This window comes from Engraulis encrasicolus, chromosome 20, assembly GCF_034702125.1.
Source record: "Engraulis encrasicolus isolate BLACKSEA-1 chromosome 20, IST_EnEncr_1.0, whole genome shotgun sequence".
In the NCBI taxonomy this organism is placed as follows: Eukaryota; Metazoa; Chordata; class Actinopteri; order Clupeiformes; family Engraulidae; genus Engraulis; species Engraulis encrasicolus.
In genome coordinates this window covers 7,421,864-7,446,863 of record NC_085876.1, presented here as the reverse complement: position 1 = coordinate 7,446,863, position 25,000 = coordinate 7,421,864, and the positions used below count along the sequence as shown (strand labels likewise).

General features: G+C 46.0%; 1 protein-coding gene across 10 annotated transcripts in view; it reads right to left on the bottom strand.

Moving 5' to 3' along the window:
- Positions 1 to 25,000, bottom strand: part of macf1a (microtubule actin crosslinking factor 1a) — a 328,092-nt gene that overhangs the window by 200,966 nt on the left and 102,126 nt on the right. For 9 of the 10 annotated variants that reach the window (XM_063185302.1, XM_063185303.1, XM_063185304.1 and 6 more), the window contains 2 exons: positions 12,503 to 12,564; positions 670 to 759 (listed from right to left, as the gene is read on the bottom strand). In XM_063185302.1, the coding sequence (XP_063041372.1) occupies positions 670 to 759; positions 12,503 to 12,564 (152 nt within the window). Of the gene's footprint in view, positions 1 to 669; positions 760 to 12,502; positions 12,565 to 17,209; positions 17,922 to 25,000 lie in introns of those variants that run through there. The other variant, XM_063185305.1, reaches the window with a different exon arrangement.

Genomic DNA, 25,000 nt, shown 5'->3' with positions numbered 1-25,000 from the left:
CCTCATCTCCCACACACACACCTTCAGCAGTGTGTGCGTGTGCGTGTGCGTGTGTGTGTGTGTGTGTGTGTGTGTGTGTGTGTGTGTGTGTGTGTGTGTGTGTGTGTGTGTGTGTGTGTGTGTGTGTGTGTGTGTGTGTGTGTGTGCGTGTGTGTGTGTGTGTGTGTGTCCTATTGCTGAAATGCATAAGAGCATGCATGCTCATACACAAACAGACACACACTGCTACATAAAGTGCTGACAGTGTCACGTCTGAGTGCCAAGGCCCGGCAAGGTTATTGGGGTGTGTCACAATGCTTCTAGCTCCACTCATACTCCTGTGTCTGCATCTGCGTTCATAGTGCCCAATGTGCTTACACAACATATTTTATCTGGCATGGCTACCATGCTTCTCCAGTCACCATACATCTTTTACACAGCAGAATGTTGTGTGTGCCTGTGTAAGTCGTTGTGAGTCTGTATTGTGAGACTATGTTGCGAGTCTGTGTTGCGAGTCCATGTTGCGAGTCCGTGTTGCGAGTCCGTGTTGCGAGTCTGTGTTGCGAGTCTGTGTTGCGAGTCTGTGTTGCGAGTCTGTGTTGCGAGTCTGTGTTGCGAGTCTGTGTTGAGAGTCTGTGTTGAGAGTCTGTGTTGCGAGTCTGTGTGCAAGCGTTTGTCTCATGGTCTCACCAGTGTGACTCCTGACAGCACCTCCAGTAACGATATGAGGTTGTGGCCATCTCTCAGGTCCTCGTACAGGTCTGTGATGTGCTTGCGAACCTACACAGGAAAAAACAGAGGAAATCAGAAGAGAGAGATCAGAACACACAGTCACATCATCAGTAAAGGAAACAGAACACATGTGAATGTGAGCATGTGCACTTCCGCGTGCATGTGCGTGCGTGCATGTGTGTGTCTGCGTGTGTGCCACACTTTAATCTCACAAAGTCAAAGGATATGCGTGACTGAGCAAATCTAAGGCATGTTGTTCCCCTGCACAAATCCACAATCTGGCATGTTGCATGCCATGCATCCTTCATTCATTCAGCTAGTACCCATCTCATTCAGCATGGTCCTCAGTCCTGACCCAACCCCACCCTAATGTGAACAAGCCCAAACTGACCCAACACACCCAGACAGACACACTAGGGGAGAGAAAGGGAGCTATATAGTAGGGAACTTGACATTTGGCTTGTCCTCCTATCCAGCATGAATCCAACTGCCTAACCTGATGGAACAGAACCTACACTAAAGCAATATCCCATAACTACTTGTTCCGCAACGTTCTGCCCCCAACACTGACTTTTAGGGAACATGCAGTGAGCACCAATGCTTTGAAGAGCGAGGGGAATTCCTTTAAATGCCCTCAAACGTCCCCTTGAATCAAAATGAGAGAGGGGCGCACACTACAAGCAGAGTGCAAGATGAAATGAGGTGAACTATGCATGAATGGGGAGAAATGGCACACAGTTGAGGATGACACTTGTGCACATCCTCGGAAAAGGTACAGAACAAATGCTGACGGAAAGTTTGGAGTGAGCAGTCTGCAGTGCACACTACAAATCCTTTTACAATGGTCAGAACGTAATCCTGTCATGGAATAAAACATCAAAGAAAAAGGATTTTAAGCGTGTGGACTCCCCAAACTGAGAAATGGGACACAATTCCTCACCCCAAACCCAGACCCAGTTAAGTAAGGGTACAAAGGGGATCTTTATAGGTGAGATACAGGCAATGTCCCCAGATCATATAAATAAAACATTATGACACATACAACTTTTTTTCATCCATGGATTCATGGTTTGTCTCATTTTTTTCAGCTGAAATTTTATCCTAGCATGGACCTAACCCAAACCACTACCCTGACGAGAGAGAGCCCAACCAGATGGACAAAGCAACCCCTAGTCCAAAGGGAAGGGTGAGAAAGAGCGCTTCACATGATGGGGTCAGATGCAGGTCATGCTACCAAACTGTTTGAATAAAACATGTTGACATGTGACTTTTTTAGACCACAAATAATTAATCAGGTTTTCTGAATATGTATGCTTGATTTTTGTCATTTTTTTACATTCAGCTAATAAACAGAGAACGCAAAGTGATCTGAGCCACATGAAAGCTAAAATGCCATTAAGAATAACCGGAATCTGTGCGATTTTCTGTGCCTTTGTGTCTTCTGTTCATTTGTTTTTGTAAATGAAGAATAAAAAAAATAAAAAATAAATTGACATAACAAAACTAAAACTGACCTAATGGAGGGGGTGAGATGGGGCAGTTTACAAAGTGGGGTGTAGGTCATAGTCAAATTATTAGAAAAGATAAACTAAGGCTTATCCAGCACAGACCTGGCCCGAACCCTATCCTGACGTGACAGAACCCAAAGTGACACAGTAAAGCTAGGTCCAAAGACGGGGGAGAAATGGTATTAAGTATGACCTGATTAACCGGACTTGACAGAACCCCCACTGACCAGACACAGCCAGAGCCAGTCCCAAGGGGTCAGGGAGAAGGGGAGCAGCTCTGCAGGGTGTCTTTGCTGGCAGGCAGACCAGGCCATCAGAGCACCAGCATACCAGAACTGACACAACCCTGCAGAAGCTTTTCAAGCTCTTAAAGGGGTATGCCACTATTTTGGGGCTTAATACAGTTAAAATCGTTGGCTGGGGTTTATAAAGGTGGTAAAGTGTCTTATTTTTCATGTAAGCCGTTGTCTTGCTTTAAGACAAGTTATAAGAGGGAGCATGTCGCTAAGCTAGTGAAAGTCAATGGCCCCAAAATAGTGGCATACCCCTGATGAATCATTAGTATAACTTCTGTTTAATCATTTAAAAAAAAATCCTTAACATGACCCCAACTTCCTGATACCATGTTATAACAGGTTCTGTTAGGTCGGTTTGGGCCCTGACATAGACCAAAAAGGAGTCTTTTTGGGGGTGCACATCATGAAATAATTACATTTTATTAGATACAAATTAAGACTTTTTCCTTCTGACAATCAGCTTAAAACGTATCCAGTATGGATGTGACCCAACCTCTGCATTGATGTGACTGTAGCACCCAGAATGACCTGGTGGTACCAAACCCAGTCCCAAGTGACAAGGGAAGCAGCTTTACAGGGTGGAGTGTCTCTGCTGGCTGGATGGCCAGGCCACCACAACACCACAACAGCAGAGCTGGCACAGGCCTGCAGAAGCCTTAGTGTGGAAAAAACTGGGACATTCATTTCTCAGCCACAGGAATACGGCTTCCTATTGCCTCATCATAAAAACACTTTCAAACACATCCAGAGAGAGAGAGAGAGAGAGAGAGAGAGAGAGAGAGAGAGAGAGAGAGAGAGAGAGAGAGAGAGAGAGAGAGAGAGAGATGGACAAAAGAAAGAAGACCGGAGGGATAAAATGATAAAAACTGGAATGAAAGACAAAGATTGGAGCCAGGATGGGAGAAAATATGAAAGGAGAACAGAAGAAATAATGAAAGAGAAAGAAAAAGACAAGAGACAAAAAAGAAAAGCAAAGTAAGTCAGAAAGAGTGTGAGAGAGGGCAAAGGAGAGGCCATGAGAGAGAGAAACATGAGGTGAGAGAGAGGGAGGGAGGAGAGAGAGGGAGGGAGGAGAGAGAGGGAGGGAGGCGAGAGAGGGAGGGAGGTAATCTAGTGAAAGGTGGAAACAGGTAAAGGTAGCCTTAAGTGGATAACCAAAGGGAGGGGTGGAGGGATTTGCACACAGATGAGATGGTGTCCCAGGGCAGACACACGGCTACAGCCTCTCTCAGGATAGCTGGGGCGGAACAGATGGTCTTTGGCAAAAACGCTGCAGACCATTGCAGCCCAGATTTAAGTCCCAGAGTGCATTACAATCATAGGGCCACTGTCACAATCAGGACAGTGTGGACTGCCAATGGTTGATGGAATGGAATGGTGTGTCTGGGAAAGAGTGTGTGTGTGTGAGTGTGTGAGTGTGTGAGTGTGTGAGTGTGAGTGTGAGTGTGTGTGTGTGTGTGTGTGTGTGTGTGTGTGTGTGTGTGTGTGTGTGTGTGTGTGTGTGTGAGAGAGAGTGTGTGTGTGTGTGAGAGTGTGAGAGTGTGAGTGAGTGAGTGAGTGAGTGAGTGAGTGAGTGAGTGAGTGAGTGAGTGAGTGAGTGAGTGAGTGAGTGAGTGAGTGAGTGAGTGAGTGAGTGAGAGTGTGAGTGAGTGAGAGAGAGAGTGAGTGAGTGTGTGTGTGTGTGTGTGTGTGTGTGTGTGTGTGTGTGTGTGTGTGTGTGTGTGTGTGTGTGTGTGTGAGTGTGAGTGTGTGTGAGAGAGTGAGTGAGTGAGTGAGTGAGTGAGTGAGTGAGTGAGTGAGTGAGTGAGTGAGTGAGTGAGTGAGTGAGTGAGTGAGTGAGTGAGTGAGTGAGTGAGTGAGTGAGTGAGTGAGTGAGTGAGTGAGTGAGTGAGTGAGTGAGTGCGTGCGTGCCCACAATTGGCAAGACTACAACATCATGTCTGTGCTGTGCTGTGCACAGGTCATGTCTGTCTGTATCCTTGTTCAGATGTGATAAACTGAAGACCAATGGGAGCCAACTCCCCACTGCACTGCATATCCTTGTCTGTGTGTCTGTCAAGTTTCTCTGCACCACACTGCACTCTAGCGAAGTGAAGAAAGCCCTGGAAAATCGCATTTAAGCCCAACCCGCGCAAGAGGGCACCCCCAAAGAAGGCCCCAAGGAAGCAGTGCGGCGGGACTGTGCCATGCTCAGGGTACCTCAGCTCATGGAGGAGGATGTGCAAAAATGCTGGTTAATTACTCCCCCCACCAAGCTGGCAAGTGAGGAGTTGAACCGGCAACTCATGAGTATTTAGTTCCCAACACCCACAAACACCTGAGCTGACCCTTCCTTCTCTACTCCTCTCTCACACATTCTTGCAGTCATGGCAGTCCCCACTGTCCTAATCGTGACAGTCAGTAGTCAAGTCAAGTCAAGTAGGTTTTATTGTCAATTTCTTTACATGCACTGGTCATACAAAGAATTTGAAATTACATTTCTTGCTTTCCCATACAGACATAGACTAATCTAGGTAAGGACATAGACAGTATAGACATAGACAGTACTTATACATAGTATAAGTAGCGCCATGATTGCAATTCTCTGGGAGATTCATCTGGGCTTCAATGATCCAACGTTTTTTTTCCAAAGTCCCTCTGTGCCACACAGCACTTTAGTTCTCCCCGCACGCCAACACCTGAGCTGAATTGGAGCCAAGCTGCTCAGTTAGTTCACTGCACTGCAGCTGTGCACTATGCTGCTCACCATGCTGCACTGTGGCAATACATGACAATGACCACCAGAGGGAGCTCCAAACTCTAAAATACAACGGGCGCGCGTGTGTGTGTGTGTGTGTGTGTGTGTGTGTGTGTGTGTGTGTGTGTGTGTGTGTGTGTGTGTGTGTGTGTGTGTGTGTGTGTGTGTGTGTGTGTGTGTGTGTGTGTGTGTGTGTGTGTGTGTTCACTTGATCTAAATAAGCTAATGAAACAATAGTCTCACTACGACACAATGAACTTACACCCAGAATACACAAACGCAAGCACACATCCACACACAATATACAAGCCTTCTCCTATTCATGTTGGGTCAGGTAAGGATCGCCATATGGACAGCACTGCACTCCTGATGCCTCTCGAAGCCCACCACAACACCTCTCTTCTGTCACTCTTTTATTCTGTCTTTTATTCTCTCAGTCCTTAAGTATTCTTTTATTCTCTCCATCCACCCAGTCTACCTGCTGCCGCCATCTTCACCCATCCGCCCACCACCATCTTTCTTCTCCTGGAAACCCTCTATTCATGTTGGATGATCCCCAAATGGTTTGTAACAATGGAACAGCTAATGACCCTCTAAAGAGTAGCTTATGTTAAGTAACCACTCCGCACATATGCGCTGTGCAGTTTGCTTAAAAGTTATGAGGTCCTGGAGGCATAGAATTAAGATACTTTTTATCTCGCACCCAAAGACTTTCGTTTTTCCAAGAGGTTGAGCGCGTCCTTTGCCAAAACTTGAAGGCATAGAATTAAGACCTTCAAGGTTGGTCTCTGTCCTAGATCTATTTATTTTTGTTTTATCCTGTTATTTCATGTTGGGGGGCAGGATTCCGCCATTCAGACGTGAGGCAATGAGCTGCCTAGCAATGCCAACACAATCCATATAAACAGCACCTAGGTCAGAAATTTACAACTGGAAAAAGGCACCAACATTGTACATTCAGTAGGTAGTTGAGAACTTTGTAAGATTGTAATAATCTAACCGCCATGGTGACTAATAAGGATGCCATTGGCTTTTTGACCTCACACTTCCCACCAGGTGACCGGAATCCAGTCTCTGGTGAAATGTCTGATTTTGGTGATCTGTCCAGTGCCGTAAAATAATCCACTTAATCCCTTTTAATATGCCTTTTCCAACCAAAAATACTGCAATTTCAATGTCATAATGTGAAAAAGGGGGGGAGGGGGGGATCCCCTCTGGAGTCTACTGTAGCTGCCTCAGCATCGAACTGCACTCAAACTCTCTTCTCTCCTACACACACTTAATCCCCATGGCAACACGGACTGACAATGAATGGATTGGGATGACAGGATTTCCACTCTTAGTTTCCACTAAGAAACTTTTAATATAGAAACTTTTAATCCAAGTTGTGGCTGCCAGTCCAATTCATATTTTTATTTTTTAATGTGAATAGTATTATTGAATATTTCAATAGATCCTCATGAACTGCTGTCTGCACTAGAAAAAAAGGAAGGGAAAATCCATTCCCCAAATCCGATTTGTGCCATCATTAGCCATAGTCATTTTCCTAGTCTAATCTAGGCTACAGAAATGACAGCGTGTTCGGTAATGATGCCTTTTTAGGGCACTGTGGAGATTACTGCTTCACATTTTGAAATCCTTGCCCTTAGACAGGATGGGCCAAAATACTGGACCCGTTTTATAATTATAATATCGTGGATTACAAAAATGAGATGACATAAATTTGTTGTATAGCTGACATTCAGAGCCTTTATAAAGATATAAACATTCTGGACGCGGTCAAACTCAGACCTTTTTTAGAAAGCCAAAAAAGTCTTTCACAATATATTTGCAACGTACAGGCCTGACTTCACAAATTATGAAGCGATCATTAGATATCCAGTAGAAGCATTGTGAATTTGAAGTTTTTCAGTTTGTATGACTAAATGGTTATATGATATATGATCTGTAGAGTTTATGCACTAATATGAACATAACCTGCTAGTTCAGTTTCAGCGTCAATCTCCTGGTGGCGCCCCTTCAAACGTGTCTGAAGATTACAGGATGTCACTCCATCTAGCATCTACAAACACAGCAGACAGCACCTGAAGCAGTGGATGTGGATCAAAACCTTTGATCTTTGGCCTGGGACCCCATTTTGACATCCTACATTTCCCACAACCCTCCACACATTCTTCTGCGACATTGTATGTGTTGCTTACTAATTAGTCTACTTTTAATCTGTATTGCTTTTCAACCACTGGACATTTCGGACGACCCCTTATGAAATCCAAGCGACCCCACATGGGGTCCTGAACTCAAAGTTGAAAAGTGCTGACCTGAAGTGTCTAGAGTACATGCTGCCTACATGCTCACCACTTGCGATCCCTCTTCCCTTTTGCACCCATTGCATAACAACAACAGAACATTGTAAACAACTGTCACTGAGGCACTCAAAGCCTCTGTCAAATATTCAGTGCTGTGGCTGAGGGGACATTGCTGCAGGGTAAAGTGGTGTGTGTGTCTGTGTGTGTGTGTGTGTGTGTGTGTGTGTGTGTGTGTGTGTGTGTGTGTGTGTGTGTGTGTGTGTGTGTCTGTGTGTGTGTGTCTGTGTGTGTGTGTCTGTGTGTGTGTCTGTGTGTGTGTTACTGTGTGTGTGTGTGTGTGTGTGTGTGTGTGTGTGTGTCTGTGTGTGTGTGTGTCTGTGTGTGTGTGTGTCTGTGTGTGTGTGTGTGTCTGTGTGTGTGTGTGTGTCTGTGTGTGTGTGTCTGTCCATCTGTCTGTGTGTGTTTCTGTGTGTGTGTGTGTCTGTCTGTCTGTCTACATGTGTGCGCATGTGTGCGTGTGCCTGTGTGCCTGTGTGTGTGTGCGTGTGTGCGTGTGTGTGCCTGTGTGTGTGTGTAAGGAGGGGGTGTACAAATATCCACCTGCACTGGAATGCCATGTAATCAGTCAGCTTTTAGTCTAACCCTGAGGTCATCCTGACAAGGTTTGCACTGAGGTCAGTGTTTATACCAGTCGTGTGTGTGTGTGTGTGTGTGTGTGTGTGTGTGTGTGTGTGTGTGTGTGTGTGTGTGTGTGTGTGTGTGTGTGTGTGTGTGTGTGTGTGTGTGTGTGTGTGTGTGTGTGTGTGTGTATGTGTGTTGTTACAACACGCCGACGCACACTGACTTTTGGCCCACTTTCAAGCAGCCATACCACAACACACTTGCCACACAATCACCCGTTCACCTGTCAGCCACCGCACGGCATTGTGGGTAGCTGTGTCAACATGGGTAATCTCAGTGTGAATGAATGAAGGCACATGATCATGACCCTCTGCCACTTTTAGGAGAGCAAACAAAACCCATACAAAGACCCATGGACATGCAAGCACACGCACATTAATACGCGCAAATATTAATATTGACAAATCTCTCTACACAAAACACACATGAAATGGCAAAGGGCAGCATCACTATGAGTGATAAATGATCCCCCACACGCAAACAAATGCTGTATTGAAGCTAATTCAACTGGCAGGATCACAGGCTACTTAAAGGGTAGTGGGGGCAGAAGCATGAGGAGGACTATATTTCACTCTGATTGGATAAACTCCAGCAGTATGAGCTCCAGCAGAATGAGCTCCGCCTACCACACAGAGTTTATCTGTATTTCAGCCAATAAAAACTTATCTCCACTCTGTTTGGTCAAAACAAGATGAATGTTTTGACAGTGCTATCTGACAGCTGCCATCAAAGAGAAAGCCACAGTGACTCCTTAAGCTAATCGTAGAGGCACTCTGTAGACTAGTGTTCCTCAACGGGGCTCTACAGCCCCTCAGGGGGCATTGGGGAGCCATCTGACTCTGTGCGATCTGGTTCTTGTTTGTGATTGGCTGATAGCTGTTGTAAATTGGGTGTAATGCATCGTATTCTTTACTACATCTTCTTCTTTACTTTGTGTTGGATGACAATGCTGTCAGTGTTGCAACTGTACACTGCGACTTACCCTGTTCTTGCGTTAACTTTCTCCTTGTAAGTCGCTTTGGTCAAAGGTGCCTGCTAAATGTAATGTAAACACACACCATTCCAACTGAAGATTCTATTAAAGAAATTTGGTCAGTGAAGTGCGACAGTGTTAGATAAGCAATAAGTCACTTCAGTCTGTGTGTTTTTGTTCGATTTATAACGGCTACAGCTAACGGCTAAGTTTGATTTATATCGCCCTACTCCCCTTATAAATCGAACACAAACCCACGGCCTATCTGGCTTATTGCTTAATTAGGATACAGCTGAGAGGGGGCTGTTCTTAGTTACAATAGGGGGCCGTTAGTCCACTAGTCCATTTTATTTTTTAATACTAAGGGGTGTGCTTTGCTGACTTATGATCAGGCCAAGGGGGCGGTGTTGGGAGGCTTATTATCCAGGTCCAGGGTGAGTTTACTCAAAAAAGGTTGAGAACCACTGCTGTAATCGTTGGCAAGAACAGGAAACCCCAAGCTATGCAACATGGTCATCTCAACACAAACCCACATACAAGTTAACTACACTATCAGACTTATACCACAGTCCCCTATACACCAAACCCTGCTCCTTTTCCTCTCTGCTGTTCTCCCTGGCGTTAAGTCAGTTATGATCAACACTGCATGCTACTTTCTCTGTTTCAAAGCTTACACTGGCATCCAAGGCACAGTTTTCCATCAGCTTTGAAAAGAATGTCTGTCTATTGGAATTAATGAAACACTTTTCAATGCTAGTATAGTGTAGCGCTATGAACTTTTCAGGGTGGGGGACACTTTCCTTCGGATTGTGTTGCATTACTGTTACATTGCATTACAAAATGTAAGACTGCATTGTGCTTTGAAAATAATAATGCTCTAAGTTTTCTTGAGATAAATAGGGCTGGCCCTACCGTGGTGCAAATGGTAAGGCACTCGTTTGCTATACGTCCGACCTGGGTTCGAGTCCCGGCCCGGGTCTTTGCCGACCCTTCCCCATCTCTCTCTGCCCTCTCACTTCCGGTCACTACATTCACTATCATGTCAAATAATTAAGGCAATAAAAAGCCCCAATAATTATAGATAAATAGGGCTTGGAGAAGTGGTGACATGGTATTCTTGGGAGGATGGTAAGAAAGAACCAAATATGGAATTTTAAAACGTCAGCTTGTTCAAAGTTCTATGACATTTGGGATCCATAGAATCTAATGTGGATTTCTAGAATGTTACATTGCTGTTGAAAATTCCAATGACATTTGGGCTCCATAAAAACAAATATTATCTTTCTTCTAAAATAATAACGTCCCCATGTGAATGTTTAGACTAGAGGGCTCCTGCATTTATATCAAATCAGTTTGCTCTCACAGGGCCAATTTAAATTCCCTGCTTTCGCTAAAAAGTAAGTCATATTCTCACAGTGAATGCAGATTTATGCATGAATATAAAATATACAACATACAGTAAACACCCCAACATCCCAGGACAGCAGGACGTTATGCCATCCTGTACGCAGGCATGGAAAGGTCGTCTGGTGCCGTCTAATATATCACTCCACACACACTCATCCAGTAAGGCTGGTCTAGAGTTACACTACTGGCCAGCAACTTCCCTACTGACAGCCGCTCACCACACACACACACGCACGCACGCACGCACGCACACACGCACACACACACCGAACCACATTACTGTACTGCAGTCGAAGTTATGGGGTCAACAGCTGTAGCGGTCTGCTGAGCATTGGCACGCCCCAACACACACACACACACACACACACACACACACACACACACACACACACACACACACACACACACACACACACACACACACACACACACACACACACACACACACACACGCACACGCACACGCACACGCACACGCACACGCACACGCGTGCGCGCACACGCACACAAAATTAACACTATTAACATAAACATCCCCACAGACAAGAGAATTAACACCCTGAAATGCACACAGACACACACACACAAAATGTCAGAAGAGGGATTAGCACCCACGCGCGGGCGGACACACACACACATGCTCACACACACACACACACACACGCACGCACATGAGTTAGACATATGTATCATATAGATCTACATAGCTAATTCCAGCCGACTGTAGCCTATAGGCTGTGTGTGTGTGTGTGTGTGTGTGTGTGTGTGTGTGTGTGTGTGTGTGTGTGTGTGTGTGTGTGTGTGTGTGTGTGTGTGTGTGTGTGTGTGTGTGTGTGTGTGTGTGTGTGTTCAGGCTGGGTTAGACTCACTTGCACTCTCCCTCTTCCCATACCTTTCCCTTCCTCTCCATTCATTCCCTCTCTTCTTCCTATCCATACCTTTCCTCTACTTCCCTTCTTTTTTCTCTCCTCCGTTTTCACTTATTCATTACGCGGAGAGCCAGAGGGCTAATCTGGTTACTGCTAATTTAACGACAGGACTTTCATCAGTAGCCCTCATGGTAGACATACGGTGTGTGTGTGTGTGTGTGTGTGTGTGTGTGTGTGTGTGTGTGTGTGTGTGTGTGTGTGTGTGTGTGTGTGTGTGTGTGTGTGTGTGTGTGTGTGAGTGTCTTTAAGCATGTCTGTGTATTTATTTAGTCTGTGAATGCCTGTGTGGATTAAAAAAATGAAACTGTGTGTGTGTGTGTGTGTGTGTGTGTGTGTGTGTGTGTGTGTGTGTGTGTGTGTGTGTGTGTGTGTGTGTGTGTGTGTGTGTGTGTGTGTGTGTGTGTGTGTGTGTGTGTGTGTGTGTGTGTGTGTGTGTGTGTGTGTGTGTGTGTGTGTGTGTGTGTGTGTGTGTGTGTGTGTGTTCAAAAAAAGAGCACTCTGCCCTTCCTTCCTATTTATCAGTGTTTGTCCAAGGTACCCAATTCCAAGGACAATCAACATCAGACTGGCAGACGGGGACCGTGGCATCTTGGAAGGCCCATTCCATTCCATTCCATTCCATTACCCTGGTAAGGTCTGGCCCTGCAGCGCACAGGCTCATGGTCTGGTACTGCACTGTTTAGGAAACTGAAGACTGCGGGCAGGACCAAGTCATTGTCGTCCAAAGTGCCATTGTCGTCCAAACATTAACAGAGAAATAGTGACTAACCGACCCAATAATTCAAACAGGGAAAAATGGACCTTGAGTTGTGATTGGAGGGCAAGCTTGTAGTCCTTCTGTGCAGTGCTGCAATTTGCAGAGAAAAGATATTTTCTACTACAACAACTCGCAAGGCAAAGATATTTTCCACTGCCAGGCAAGTTCGTCTAGCATACCACGCAACAGGAACGTACCTTTATCAGATGTTTGTTGACCCATTTGGTGAAGGTTTTCTTCTGCACCCTGTCTCGCTCATCTGCAGAAAACAGAAAAAGAGAAGAGCAGAAACAACATAAGATTGCGTCCAATTTGACAGTAAATGTCATCGTCAAATGTCATCATCACCACGATTGCAACACTGTGCTATTACGTCTCTGTGGTTTTATCTATAGCGCATTGGTGCATCTGTCTGGCACACTTCTATAAATATGAAACGCCAGGGGAGCAGGGGTGGCATCTGAGGTGAGGGAAAACGCAGACAACAACTCTCCATGGACGGCAAGCACAGAGGGACAAATAAGGCCAAATTACTGGACTGTGAAGAGCAATTAAGGTACAGGTATACACATAGAGAATAAAAAGGAGACATTTTAATACAGTACATCTTCAATTTCACTCATAATTGCATTCTGAGGTGAGACAAGACAGACAACCAAACTCCACTGATGGCAAGCACAGAGGGCCAAATTACAACGTTTAGTTTCAACGAGATTAGTGTACAGGTGACTAATATGGAGAGGGTTTTGTCTAACACATATTGTACTTTACTTCATCTTAATTCACTTTTACATCCTGGGTTTCCCCCATCTTTTGTGGCAGCCACACTTTTCTATTTCCATTTTTTAGGCGGCAGTTGTGACGCATGATGTTGACGCTAGTTTTTGAGTCACCAAACTGCCTTCATGGCAACTGCCTCTATCCAAGTACACTGTAAGAAGTACACTATAAGAAATACACCAAAGCTGAGAGGTGTGCTGACAGCACTTTGTGATTCACTTATTTCAGCATTTCTACAGAACCACCATGGCAACAGCTTTCTGCAATCTCCACACATTAGGTTGGAAGTGAAGCACGAGAGCCCAAGTGTTAGCCTAGAAATCCAGGCGCCTTCAGCCATTGTAATTCACGGCACCATCTGAAGCAGTTCCAATCCGCATGGCTTGCGAAATGGGTGCTGCTGCGACTGGCTGGCAAAACCATTTCTGATGTACATTTTGATTTGTTTTTACTACCAACTTTCATGATCTCCACGCATTATTCCAAATCACTGTTTGAGTTTTATGTGCAATAAAACTCAAAACAGTGACTTATAGTGTTGTGTTTTCTTCTCTTTTGAACGATATATTTTTTGCAGTAAGCCCCCAGTGATGATGACGTTTTTCTATACATTATTGCAGAAGTGACACAGATGCGTTCCTAAGTGTGCTGCGGGACACACACATAATGGGAGTGCACCTGCACTCATGACGATGAGTGTCCCTGATGATTAAGTTACACATGGAATGAGATGTGCCATCGGTCACACAAAACTGGGACACACAGGAGTTCATAAGTGTTACTGGACACAGAAATGGAAGGGTTACTAGAGACACAGACCAAACGTGTTCAAGAAGAATAAAAGTTCCTATGCACAGCCATATGTAATCCAAAAACAAAGTTGATCACCTCACACTGATGGACGTCTGTAGATTTGGCATGGGCAAAATGTGCTGATCACTAAATTAAAACACCAAAGCAAAGTCCACCTGTGTGTGGTGATTCACCCACTTTGTATAAAAAAACCCACTAACCCTACTACTTGGCATCTGCACTTTTCGCTCGGCACTTTGTGTCTGCAAGCGATGTATGCTATGAGTATGTCCTCCAGAGAATAGAGAATCTTTGATGTCCTCAATTGTAACGCTTTGGATAAAAGTGTCTGCCAAATGCAACCTAATGTAATGTACCCACAAACATGGAGTGCTTGGGAGCATTACTACAAGATGTAGTTATACAGGAGAGATGTTTGTACAAAGTTCATACAAAACGTTGTGATACAGTACATAATCCAGCACAAAGTGCTGCAATGATGCTGGTCAAACAGAGTAGACAGTGGCGTTACTGCAACAGAAGTGGTGGCCTGCATTGAGGGCAGGTTTCCGCAATGGGTGTATAAGGGGAAAATAGGCTAGTGTGGTTTTAAATAGAGCAGCCTGGATTAATGAGAAATTGCAAGGGCTGGTTCCCATGATACAAACGGAGTGTTATAATGACCTACAGCCTCACTGGGATGTTTAGGATCCCCCAAATACTCGACACACTGACACACACTGACTGACAAACACACACATGCAAACGCACACGCACACACACATCCAAACACACATGTACTACACACACACGCTGTCATACACGCGCGTGCACACAGAAGCAGGTGGTGTGATGGTTAGAGAAAAACAGGAAAAGAAAGAGGAAGTAAAAAGAGCAGATGAAAAAGGAGAAAATCTTTGACAGCAAGAGAAAGACCAGAGCATGATGATAAGCCCAACGCTTAATCCCTAACCCTTGATATGAGAGAGAGAGAGAGAGAGAGAGAGAGAGAGAGAGAGAGAGAGAGAGAGAGAGAGAGAGAGCGAGCGAGAGAGGGTGAGAGAATGAGAGGCCCTTCCCACATTTTGAACAGTGAAGAGTGTATGAGGTAGGTCACCGGGAATAGAGTCTGACCACAGCAACCAGGATCTCTGGCACTGCCTGTTTCTCTGTCTGTCTGCCTGTTTCTCTGTCTGTCTGTCTGTCTGTCTGCCTGTTTCTCTGTCTGTCTGTCTGTCTGTCTGCCTGTTTCTCTGTCTGTCTGTCTGTCTGTCTGTCTGTCTGTCTGCCTGTTTCTCTGTCTGCCTGTTTCTCTGTCTGTCTGTCTGTCTGTCTGTCTGTCTGCCTGTCTGTCTGTCTCTCTGTCTCTCTGTCTCTCTCTCTCTCTCTCTCTCTCTCTCTCTCTCTCTCTCTCTCTCTCTCTCTCTCTCTCTCTCTCTCTCTCTCTCTCAGACACAGACAGGCGTCTTCAGGCCTCCTGTTCCTGCGCCGCTGTGCGCTAGTGTTGACGTGGTTGCCATGGTAATAGGGCAGGCAGCACATGGAGGAGACGTTGCTGGCCCACATCCGCTACTACTGATAGGGGAGCATGCTTCACACACACACACACACACACACACACACACACACACACACACACACACACACACACACACACACACACACACACACACACACACACACACACACACACACACACACACACACACACACACACACACACACACACACACACTCAAAAACACACTTAATCAGTTCAATCATTCCCGTTCATACACATACATGCACACACGCACACACATATGCACGCGTGCACACTCATGCACACAGACATGCACGCGCGCGCGCGCACACACACAGTCACACACACAGACACAGACACAGACACAGACACAGACACACACACACACACACACACACACACACACACACACACACACACACACATATGCGCACGCGCACACACACAAACACAGTTAGACGGTTCAATCATTCCCGCTCACACAAACACACATCAGCCATGACACTAATCAGTTCAACCAACAACTAGATAACTTAGAGATAACATGCATGCAAAAAGCACAACTGTCCAGCCTGAAGCAGTCAATGGCGCCTTGGTGTTTTTACAGAGCTCTGACTTCCTTCTGCCTTTCATGTTTATTACCTCATGTGTGTGTGTGTGTGTGTGTGTGTGTGTGTGTGTGTGTGTGTGTGTGTGTGTGTGTGTGTGTGTGTGTGTGTGTGTGTGTGTGTGTGTGTGTGTGTGTGTGTGTGTGTGTGTGTGTGTGTGTGTGTGTGTGTGTGTGTGTGTGTGGGTGTTTAGTCATTACTGGCTAATTTGGTCTTGAGCTCCAGAAAAGCAGGTCAAACATCCTCCATCTCCAAAATGTACCTTCAGAGCTATGGTAGAAACGCCAACTGATTGACAGGTTTGAGGTGTGCCTATTCTACACCTGTCGGCGCACATACACACTAGCTAGCATGCACACACACACGCATGCACACACACACACACACACACGCATGCACACACACACACACACGTGCACAAACACACACACACACACGCTAGAGCACACACACAAACACACACGCTAAGCCTCCAGCGCATACTTCAACCCAGACTCAAACATGACAGGACAGCACACACACAGCCACACCCCGGTGGTGTGTACTGTATCCCAGTTCCCGCTTCTTTTTGACATGTGAAGGTCTCCTGTGACATCACGAGGTGACCCATTTCTGACCAAGAGGCATACGGACAGCACACAGCACCCCCATGAGGAGAGAGATGGAGCTTACATGAACACACACACACACACACACACACACACACACACACACACACACACACACACACACACACACACACACACACACACACACACACACACACACACACACACACACACACACAGATATCGACTTGCACTACTAGCACTAGTCACCAGGATTTATTGAAGAGTGACAGTCGCCAAACGGTACGCATTTCAGACACAGGGAGTCATTGTTCGACACGCTGCTGCACACCCTACCACACTACATAAACACACACACACACACACACACACACAGCTGCTGCATTACCACGCTACTGCCAATGGTCGTGAGTAAACAGTAAGGCACACACACACACACACACACACACACACACACACACACACACACACACACACACACACACACACACACACACACACACACCACACACACACACACACACACACACACACACACACACACACACACACACACACACACACACACACACACACACACACACACACACACACACACACACACACACTCACACCTATCTCCGGTCTACTGACCTGTGCAGCACATGAGCGTGTGCAGATGTGCGTTCAGGCTTTTCTCGTTACAGTACTCGGGCCACATCTTCCACGAAGTGTCCGAGTGCGTATGTAAATCCTCTCGGAAATCCATGTTTTTAAGCTACCATTGTAATTCCATTCGTTTTTCTGTGCAGCGTTCCCATCGCTGTCTAACGTCCACGCCACAGACGTTTGTCTTCCTGGCTTGCAGAGCCACCACAAGCACTGGTACAGTAGGAGAGAAGAGCGTTCAAAGGTGAGCCCAAAGTTTATGGTCCAAACAGAATCAGCTGGCCCATGCAGCAATGGCACACACGTGACCGAGGGAGGGGGGACCTTGAGCGAGTGATCCAGAAGCACACTTTTCCGTTTCGCTCTCTCTTTCCCTCTGTTTACCCTTCTCTTTCGTTCTGTTCCCTAGTAACAACTTCTCTCCTCTCCTCTTGCTCCCTTTCTCTCACAGCTGTGGTTTTCTTTCCACCGGTGTTTCACGGTGCCGTCATGCCGGTCTCTGCCTGTGTGACTGCCACAAGCCAGTCTGGCCCTCACACGTGTGTGTCAGAATGAACCAGCGGCTCCTCCCTGAAACTAATCAGAGCACTACTACTCCTCCTCTCACTCCCTCTTTCTTTCTCTCCGTCTCTCTCTCCCTCTGTCGTTCTACCTCTCTTTCACACAGACACACAGTCACACATGCACACACTTGGTCTATTTCTGGAGCACTACCATTACACCAGCACCCTCTCTCCTTCCTCCCCCCCTCTCTCTTTTTTAATATCTCTCCTTACCCTTACCACACTCACTCACTCACTCACCCTTCTCTCCCTATCTATCTCTCTCTCTCTAACGCTCAGTTTCAGTCGTAAGTTGCCTGTCAAGGCGTTGGTGCAGGTTCCGGAGTGTTTTCCTTTGCGTAAGAGTCCTGTTGTGGTGTTGTCAGTAGGAGCCGGTTGAGAAACACCATGAAGCGGGCTCCAGAAGAGAGCAGAGCAGAGCAGAGATGGAGCTGACTGACCAGTAGAGCCACTTGACTTGACTTGCTGTGTGTTGAAAACTCACCAAATCACACTCACAGAGTCACACACACAACTAAGACGCCTTCACACCCACAAAACACACACTTCCGAAGTATGTGGTCTCAGCGTTATCAGTCGAGTGTGGCAAGCTGTGCAAGCTCACACCCACACTCGCCAAGAAATAAACAGTCACACGCATACACAAAACCTGACAATCTAACACCACCGCGCACACACAAACGCAGAGCAACAATAAGGAAGTGTGGCAAAGGAAACAGCATGGGGACAGCAGTACTCGGCGTCCCTGGATGATGATGTCACCCACTGCTAATCTGCCTGCACTGTGGTAGAGGCTGTTATGATAATGCCTTGCCACTGTATCAAGCAGGCAAACCATCCATGAAAATCATATACAGTAAATAAAACATACGCCCAGGCACCACAGAGGCAAATTAACTGTATGGCTAATTCTGGTACAGAAAGAGTTCTGTACATTGCCAATGTTAAATAAACTAGTATAAACAAAGCTTAATTAGCAAAAGCAATTATTATGACCTAACTGCTGTTAACTGACTGATGTTTTGGATCCAGACGGCACAATAACACGACCCTTGGCTTGCATATTAGTCCATCTGTCTGTCACCCTGTCTATTTGTGATTGTGACTGTGTGGAAAGGCATGGGGTGGAGAAAGAGCTGTGTTTCAGAATGTTTAAAGAATACTAAAAAGGCAAAAATGGCCTAGTGACCCAAGTCTTTTATCGTAGTCTAATCTCAGATGTGACTGGGTGGAGATATATGTGGCCACTCACCCGGTAAGTGAAAGGCAGAAGTAGCAGTAGGGTGTGACCTTATTGGTACATATTTGTGCATAAGTAATCGTTCCAATACACTGCACACTCCCGTGGTGCGTGTCCAGTTGAACAAACAGTGTTGAGTGCAGGGGTGGATCGCACGCAGTTCTTCTTTTCTTTGTAATTCTTTGTTTGTCTGCTGCTAGGTAAAAAAAAGTGTCTCATTCTACATATTTGCGCATGCCTCTATACAGCGTTGCGTTGGCTACAGAACATGCATTAGAAATGGTGTGGCCAACTAACTCCGACTGATGAGAATTTACTGCGAGTCAAGAAGGCCTCTGTAGAACATGCAGTATAAATAAAATGTGCAGAGGTGTGTGAATTTGTGGGGGTTGGTGTGGCATATGCACTTTGTAAGAAGATGGTGAGTGTGTGTGTGTGTGTGGTGTCCTTCTCCTGTCTGGATAGGATTTGTCCGGATCAGATTTTTTCTACTGTCCCACCCCTCAATAAACCGTCACACACACATATGCACACGCACACACGACCACTGATAATCAGTTTAAGGATTAGTGCATTATAACACATGCTGTGTTACTACCAATTACAGTCACACGTTTCTTATTTCTGAAAATCTGCAATAGGCTTCTGAGTCATTCATTTCTTGTAACCTAGCATTTCTTTAAAAAAGAGCCAGTACAGTTCTTTTGCTGGGACTCAGCCGTCACATCTCTGTCCGTCATTGTGCAACATTTCCCTAAGGCCTTCTACACACTAGTCAGCAGGATAGACAAACATGCACACAAACACACACCCTCACACTGTCCCACAGTGAACCAACAACCATCAGAAACAATCAGTCAGCCGGGCCCACAAACAGTTTTTTCCGCCCGGTCTCACAGTCAGTCACACACTAACACCCAGTTTGTATGCACCGCCGGGAGAGAACACTGGACCCACAGACAACAAGCGAGCCTGGCGCGACGAGTCATCCCAGAACTACTCGTCAGCACCAATCAGCATCGCTCAGCTGGCCTCTCTCCGGCCAACCGCATGTGGCATGTCGATGACGAACTTGAACAATCACAAACACGCCCACACACATGCGGCTGGCACAGTCTACACGGAGAGGGTAGGTGTGTATGTTGCGGGTGTGTGCAACCTAGTAAAGTATTTTTTTCTAGCAGTAGGTGCACCTTTGTCTAAGAATACAGCATGCACCCTCACAAAACACACACACATGCCCGCACACGTACAACACTGTGAAAGCACTTCCAACTTGGCTCTCAGTCACCAAAACAAAGTAGTTCCCAATCTCTCTCTCTCTCTCTCTCTCTCTCCGGCTGCAAGTGTGGGTGTGATGGTCCATCAGTTAAATTCACATGGTCGTCATTTCTCCTCTCCCTTCTGCTCATCTCCAGAATCCCACGGCTGCAGTCTCCTCTTCTCTAAAGTGTGACGGCAAAGTGAAGTGTGATGCTTTCTTGAAGACCGAGTTCGAGTCCTCCTCCTTTTCTCAGCACTCTCTTCCTCCTCCTCTGGCCAGCCCGTGCAGCGATGATGATGACTCCCTCTGTCCAACCTCTGTGTGTATCCCATCCACCATCCACGCCTCCTCTCTCTCTCTCTCTCTCTCTCTCTCTCTCTCTCTCTCTCTCTCTCTCTCTCTCTCTCTCTCTCTCTCTCTCTCTCTCTCTCTCTCTCTCTCTCTCTCTCTCTCTCTCTCTCGCTCTCTCTCTCTCTGTATCCCTTTTTCTCTTGTCGTTTGCACAATTTTCTATCTCACTCACTCACTCACTCATTCGCTTGCTCGCTGGCTAACTATGCTACGTGTCCGCGTCCGTTGTCGTGAGCAGCAGAGTTAGCGCCGCTGCTCTGCCTCTCCTCAGGACTCTGGACTAAAAATAACGGGAGTGAGCTTACGCTGCTAATACCACGCAACGCTTATCCCTCCCTCCCTCTCGCTTACTCACTCTCTCCCTCCCTTTTCTCCAACTATTGTATCCATCTATCTCAGTCTCTCCCTCCCCATCTCTCTCCCCATCTCTCTCCATCCATCAATCACTCACTCTGTGTTCAGCTATCATGCCTAATTCATCTCTCTCTACCTCCTTCTTCATTCGTCTCATTTGGTCTTCTTTCATTGTATCACTCTTGCTCCTCAGTGCCTTGGTTTGTTCTAAATTATTATTTGTTCTGAAGTTTTACTCAGTCTGTGTCTCTTTTTCTGGATGTTTTGGGGTTTTCTGCTTACTTTGTTGGGCCTGATACCAAATCAGCTTTTTTTAAATTAACTGCTTGACTAAGTGAAATGCTTGTCTTGAGACATATTGAGTATGTGGTCTGGGTGCCGGTGCTGTCTTGGATTTACAGCTACCGTAGCAGTGACCTCACTCCCCCACTGCTCTAGCTTTCATTTTGGGGTCTCTCCTTGCTCTTCTCGGAAACAATCATCAAGTGATCCCCCTCCTTTAGTTTCTCTATCTCTTCCACTTTCTCTATCTATTCTCTGTGAATGGTCAAAAAAACAGCCATAGTATTTGAATGTTTAAAAAGACCAATAGTCTCTCTCTCTCTCTAGTTCTCTATCTGTGTATGTGTGTGTCTGGACATGATGCGGTTAGGGAGGCTTCAGACATGAGAAAATGGCTAATATTATCTTGCTAAATAATTTCTAAGCCCCCTCAGCCCAGAGCAGAACAGCGCAGCCCAGAGCAGAGCAGCAGCACACATGTCCATCATCAGATTACCACAGATTTAATTTGACGTACATGTGACCACGGCCCTTTTATGGGTGAGCAAACATCATTAGGCCACTGCAACATCTGGAGCAAAACCTTGTTTAAACATGACACACATACAGACACACACCGGCGCGGGCACACACACACACGCACAAACACACACACACGCACACTACAGTGTATGTAAAATATGCTCACAAATCTGTAAAGAAGGGTCTGTATATGGACCTGGAGCCTTGACACACGCACACACGGACGCACACACGCACACACACACACATGCACACACACACTGATCTGTTTAACAGGCCAACTGAATTCTCAACTGTGCATTTTCTCCTATAATGAACATATGCGGTGTTTCATACACTACCGCTCACATGAGTAAACAGTAAACACTGCCAAAGGAAACACCTTGTAGATTTATTAACGCATTACGTTGAATCAAATAAGTGAGTAGGTGTGAAAATACAGCTTGTTGACACATAAATACACTTCCAGGAGTTCAGCAGCCGCAACAAGAGGCTTAGTCAAAGTCTCTTAAACCCAAAGCCTCCGGTATGCTACAAAGTAGTAACATTTAAAAGAGTTTATGAGTCCGGCATCCCAGAATAATTAACTCATAACGTGCTGCCACAAGCACCGCAGGCTACGCAGATGAATACAGCAACTCAATATGTTCACAGGAACGCTTTCATATATGAACCGGCACGTGTTGATTTCAATCTAATGCAATAAATGCAGCACACACGAAGGGTCTCGGACTTACCAGGAGTGAGTACTGTGGGAACTCGGGTGGTCGAGCAGTGTGCTCAGGAGTGGAACACAGACGCCCCCTACAGTTAGAACCCTGCCATAACTACAGACCAACTCGACATATAGCTCAGAAGATTCACATTCAGTGCATCATTACACACCAAGTAGCGGTGGGATTAAGGTTGTGTACCACAAATCTGGGGACCAGGCCTTGAGTCCGACCTTAGGTCATTCCCCAATCCTTCCCCATTCCTCTCTCCTATCCTAAAAGCTCACGAAATATTTTTCGAAGTAGCAGAATAGACACGGGAGGATAACCCTAAACTTGGATAGTTCACATAGGTCGTGTTTGTCCGATCTTTATCTACATTGAAAAACGTCTAGTACATGTGAATAAATCAACAACAAAGCTGACTTTGACTTTAAAACCATCCTGGATGAAGTAAAAACTCCACACAGGTACAGGAACATCACAGAAAGTATCCAAAGACTTGCTGCCAGGCACACAGACATACTGAGCTCTTCTACAGACTGAAGCCTAAGTCCATTAGACTAGCTGCACAGACAGGTAAACACAGGCTGTTAGCGGACACACACACATGCATATACACAGAGAGAGGGTCAGGTCTAAGAAAGGAACTGTGTCTAACACTGTGCGTGTGCCACGGTTATGTGTGTGTGTGAGAGAGAGAGTAATGACTGAAACATCTTTTTGCAGTGAAATCATGTCTATTTCGGGCATTTTGGGCCCTGCTTTGGTATGCATGAGTAGGTGGGAGAGAGAACACTGCTGATGCAAAGATGCATGAATAGGCACACACACAACACACACACACGTTAGACTCCACCCGTCCCTTCCCAGTCCAACACCTGCCCAGCCCAAGCCCTGCAGCCTCTTGTTAAATTTGAAAATAAAGACGCTCTGTTCCCAAATCTCACACACACACACACACACACACACACACACACACACACACACACACACACACACACACACACACACACACACACACACACACACACACACACACACACACACACAGACACACACACAGACACACACACTTTGCATTTCATTCAATTATGTATCATAATATAGTTAGATAGCAGCAAAACTACATGTAATGTGGTCATTATGGAACAATTCGTTGGAGATTTATTTTCGGTGACATTGACACAGATGCTTTTTGGTCTGTAAGCACACTCATGCAAAATATGCTGGAAGCCTTAGAGACACACCTTACATAACAGACCACACACACACGCACACACACACACACACACACACACACACACACACAGTCATGTACACACTCAGACAGACTGTCCTAGCATAACCCAGTGCACATCAGCAAACCTGGTTGGACATGACACACACGCACAGACTCTCTCTCCTTCCCTCTCTCTCTCTCTCTCTCTCGCTCGCTTGCTCTCTCACACTTTGGCGGGATAGGAGAGGGCAGAGCATTGGTACACAGTAGGTACTTTTAGATACTTTCCACTGCTGTGTTCTCTATTAGTTTGGGCAGTACCTAAACAGACCGACAATACAACACCGAAAGGTCATTGTGTGTGTGTGTGTGTGTGTGTGTGTGTGTGTGTGTGTGTGTGTGTGTGTGTGTGTGTGTGTGTGTGTGTGTGTGTGTGTGTGTGTGTGTGTGTGTGTGTCTGTGTGTGTGTGTGTGTGTGTGTGTGTGTGTGTGTGTGTGTGTGTGTATTAATGTCCAGACGGAAAACCCCCAAGGGCAATCAGCGACTCATCAATCATATTGATCAAAGTTTCACACAGATACACAAATAATAACACACACACAAACACAGAGCGAGATAGAGAGAAGAGAGAGAGACAGAAAGAGAGGGAGACAGAAAGACAGAAAGAGAGAGAGACTCATGCACGCGCGTGCACGCACAAGCAGGCGTACACAGACACCAACTCTCACCATTAAACAATCGAATAATCTTCCCAACATCCATCTCATACTGCACAAACTGCTACCGTCCTCAATTAGTTTTCTTGCTACTGTTTAGTATATTCACAAGGATACAAACACAACACTGAAACTAATGTGCACACAGTCATGTGGCATTTTAGTCAAGTGTCAAGCACGTCCACACACAGTGATGGGCAATGCTGATTCATTACGATCCAGTGCCACATCTTCCAAATGACCAGGTGTCACCTGTCCGATTCAAGCAGGTGATTGCCCTAATTCAGTCTCAAACAGCCACGTGGCCGAGCGGAGGTCAGGTGATTCGGGCAATCGCCTGGTTGTATTGGGCAGGTAAAACACATGATGTGCTGGGCAGCCGTGGCTTGATGGTTAAGGAGATGGGCTTTAGATCAGAGGGTTACAGGTTCGAATCCCACCTTTCCACTCCCTACCACTCTCCATGACTGTGGTGCCCTTGAGCAAGGCACCAAACCCCACACTGCTCCAGGGTTTGTAGCCAATAGGCTGTAAATATCTCTAAGTCA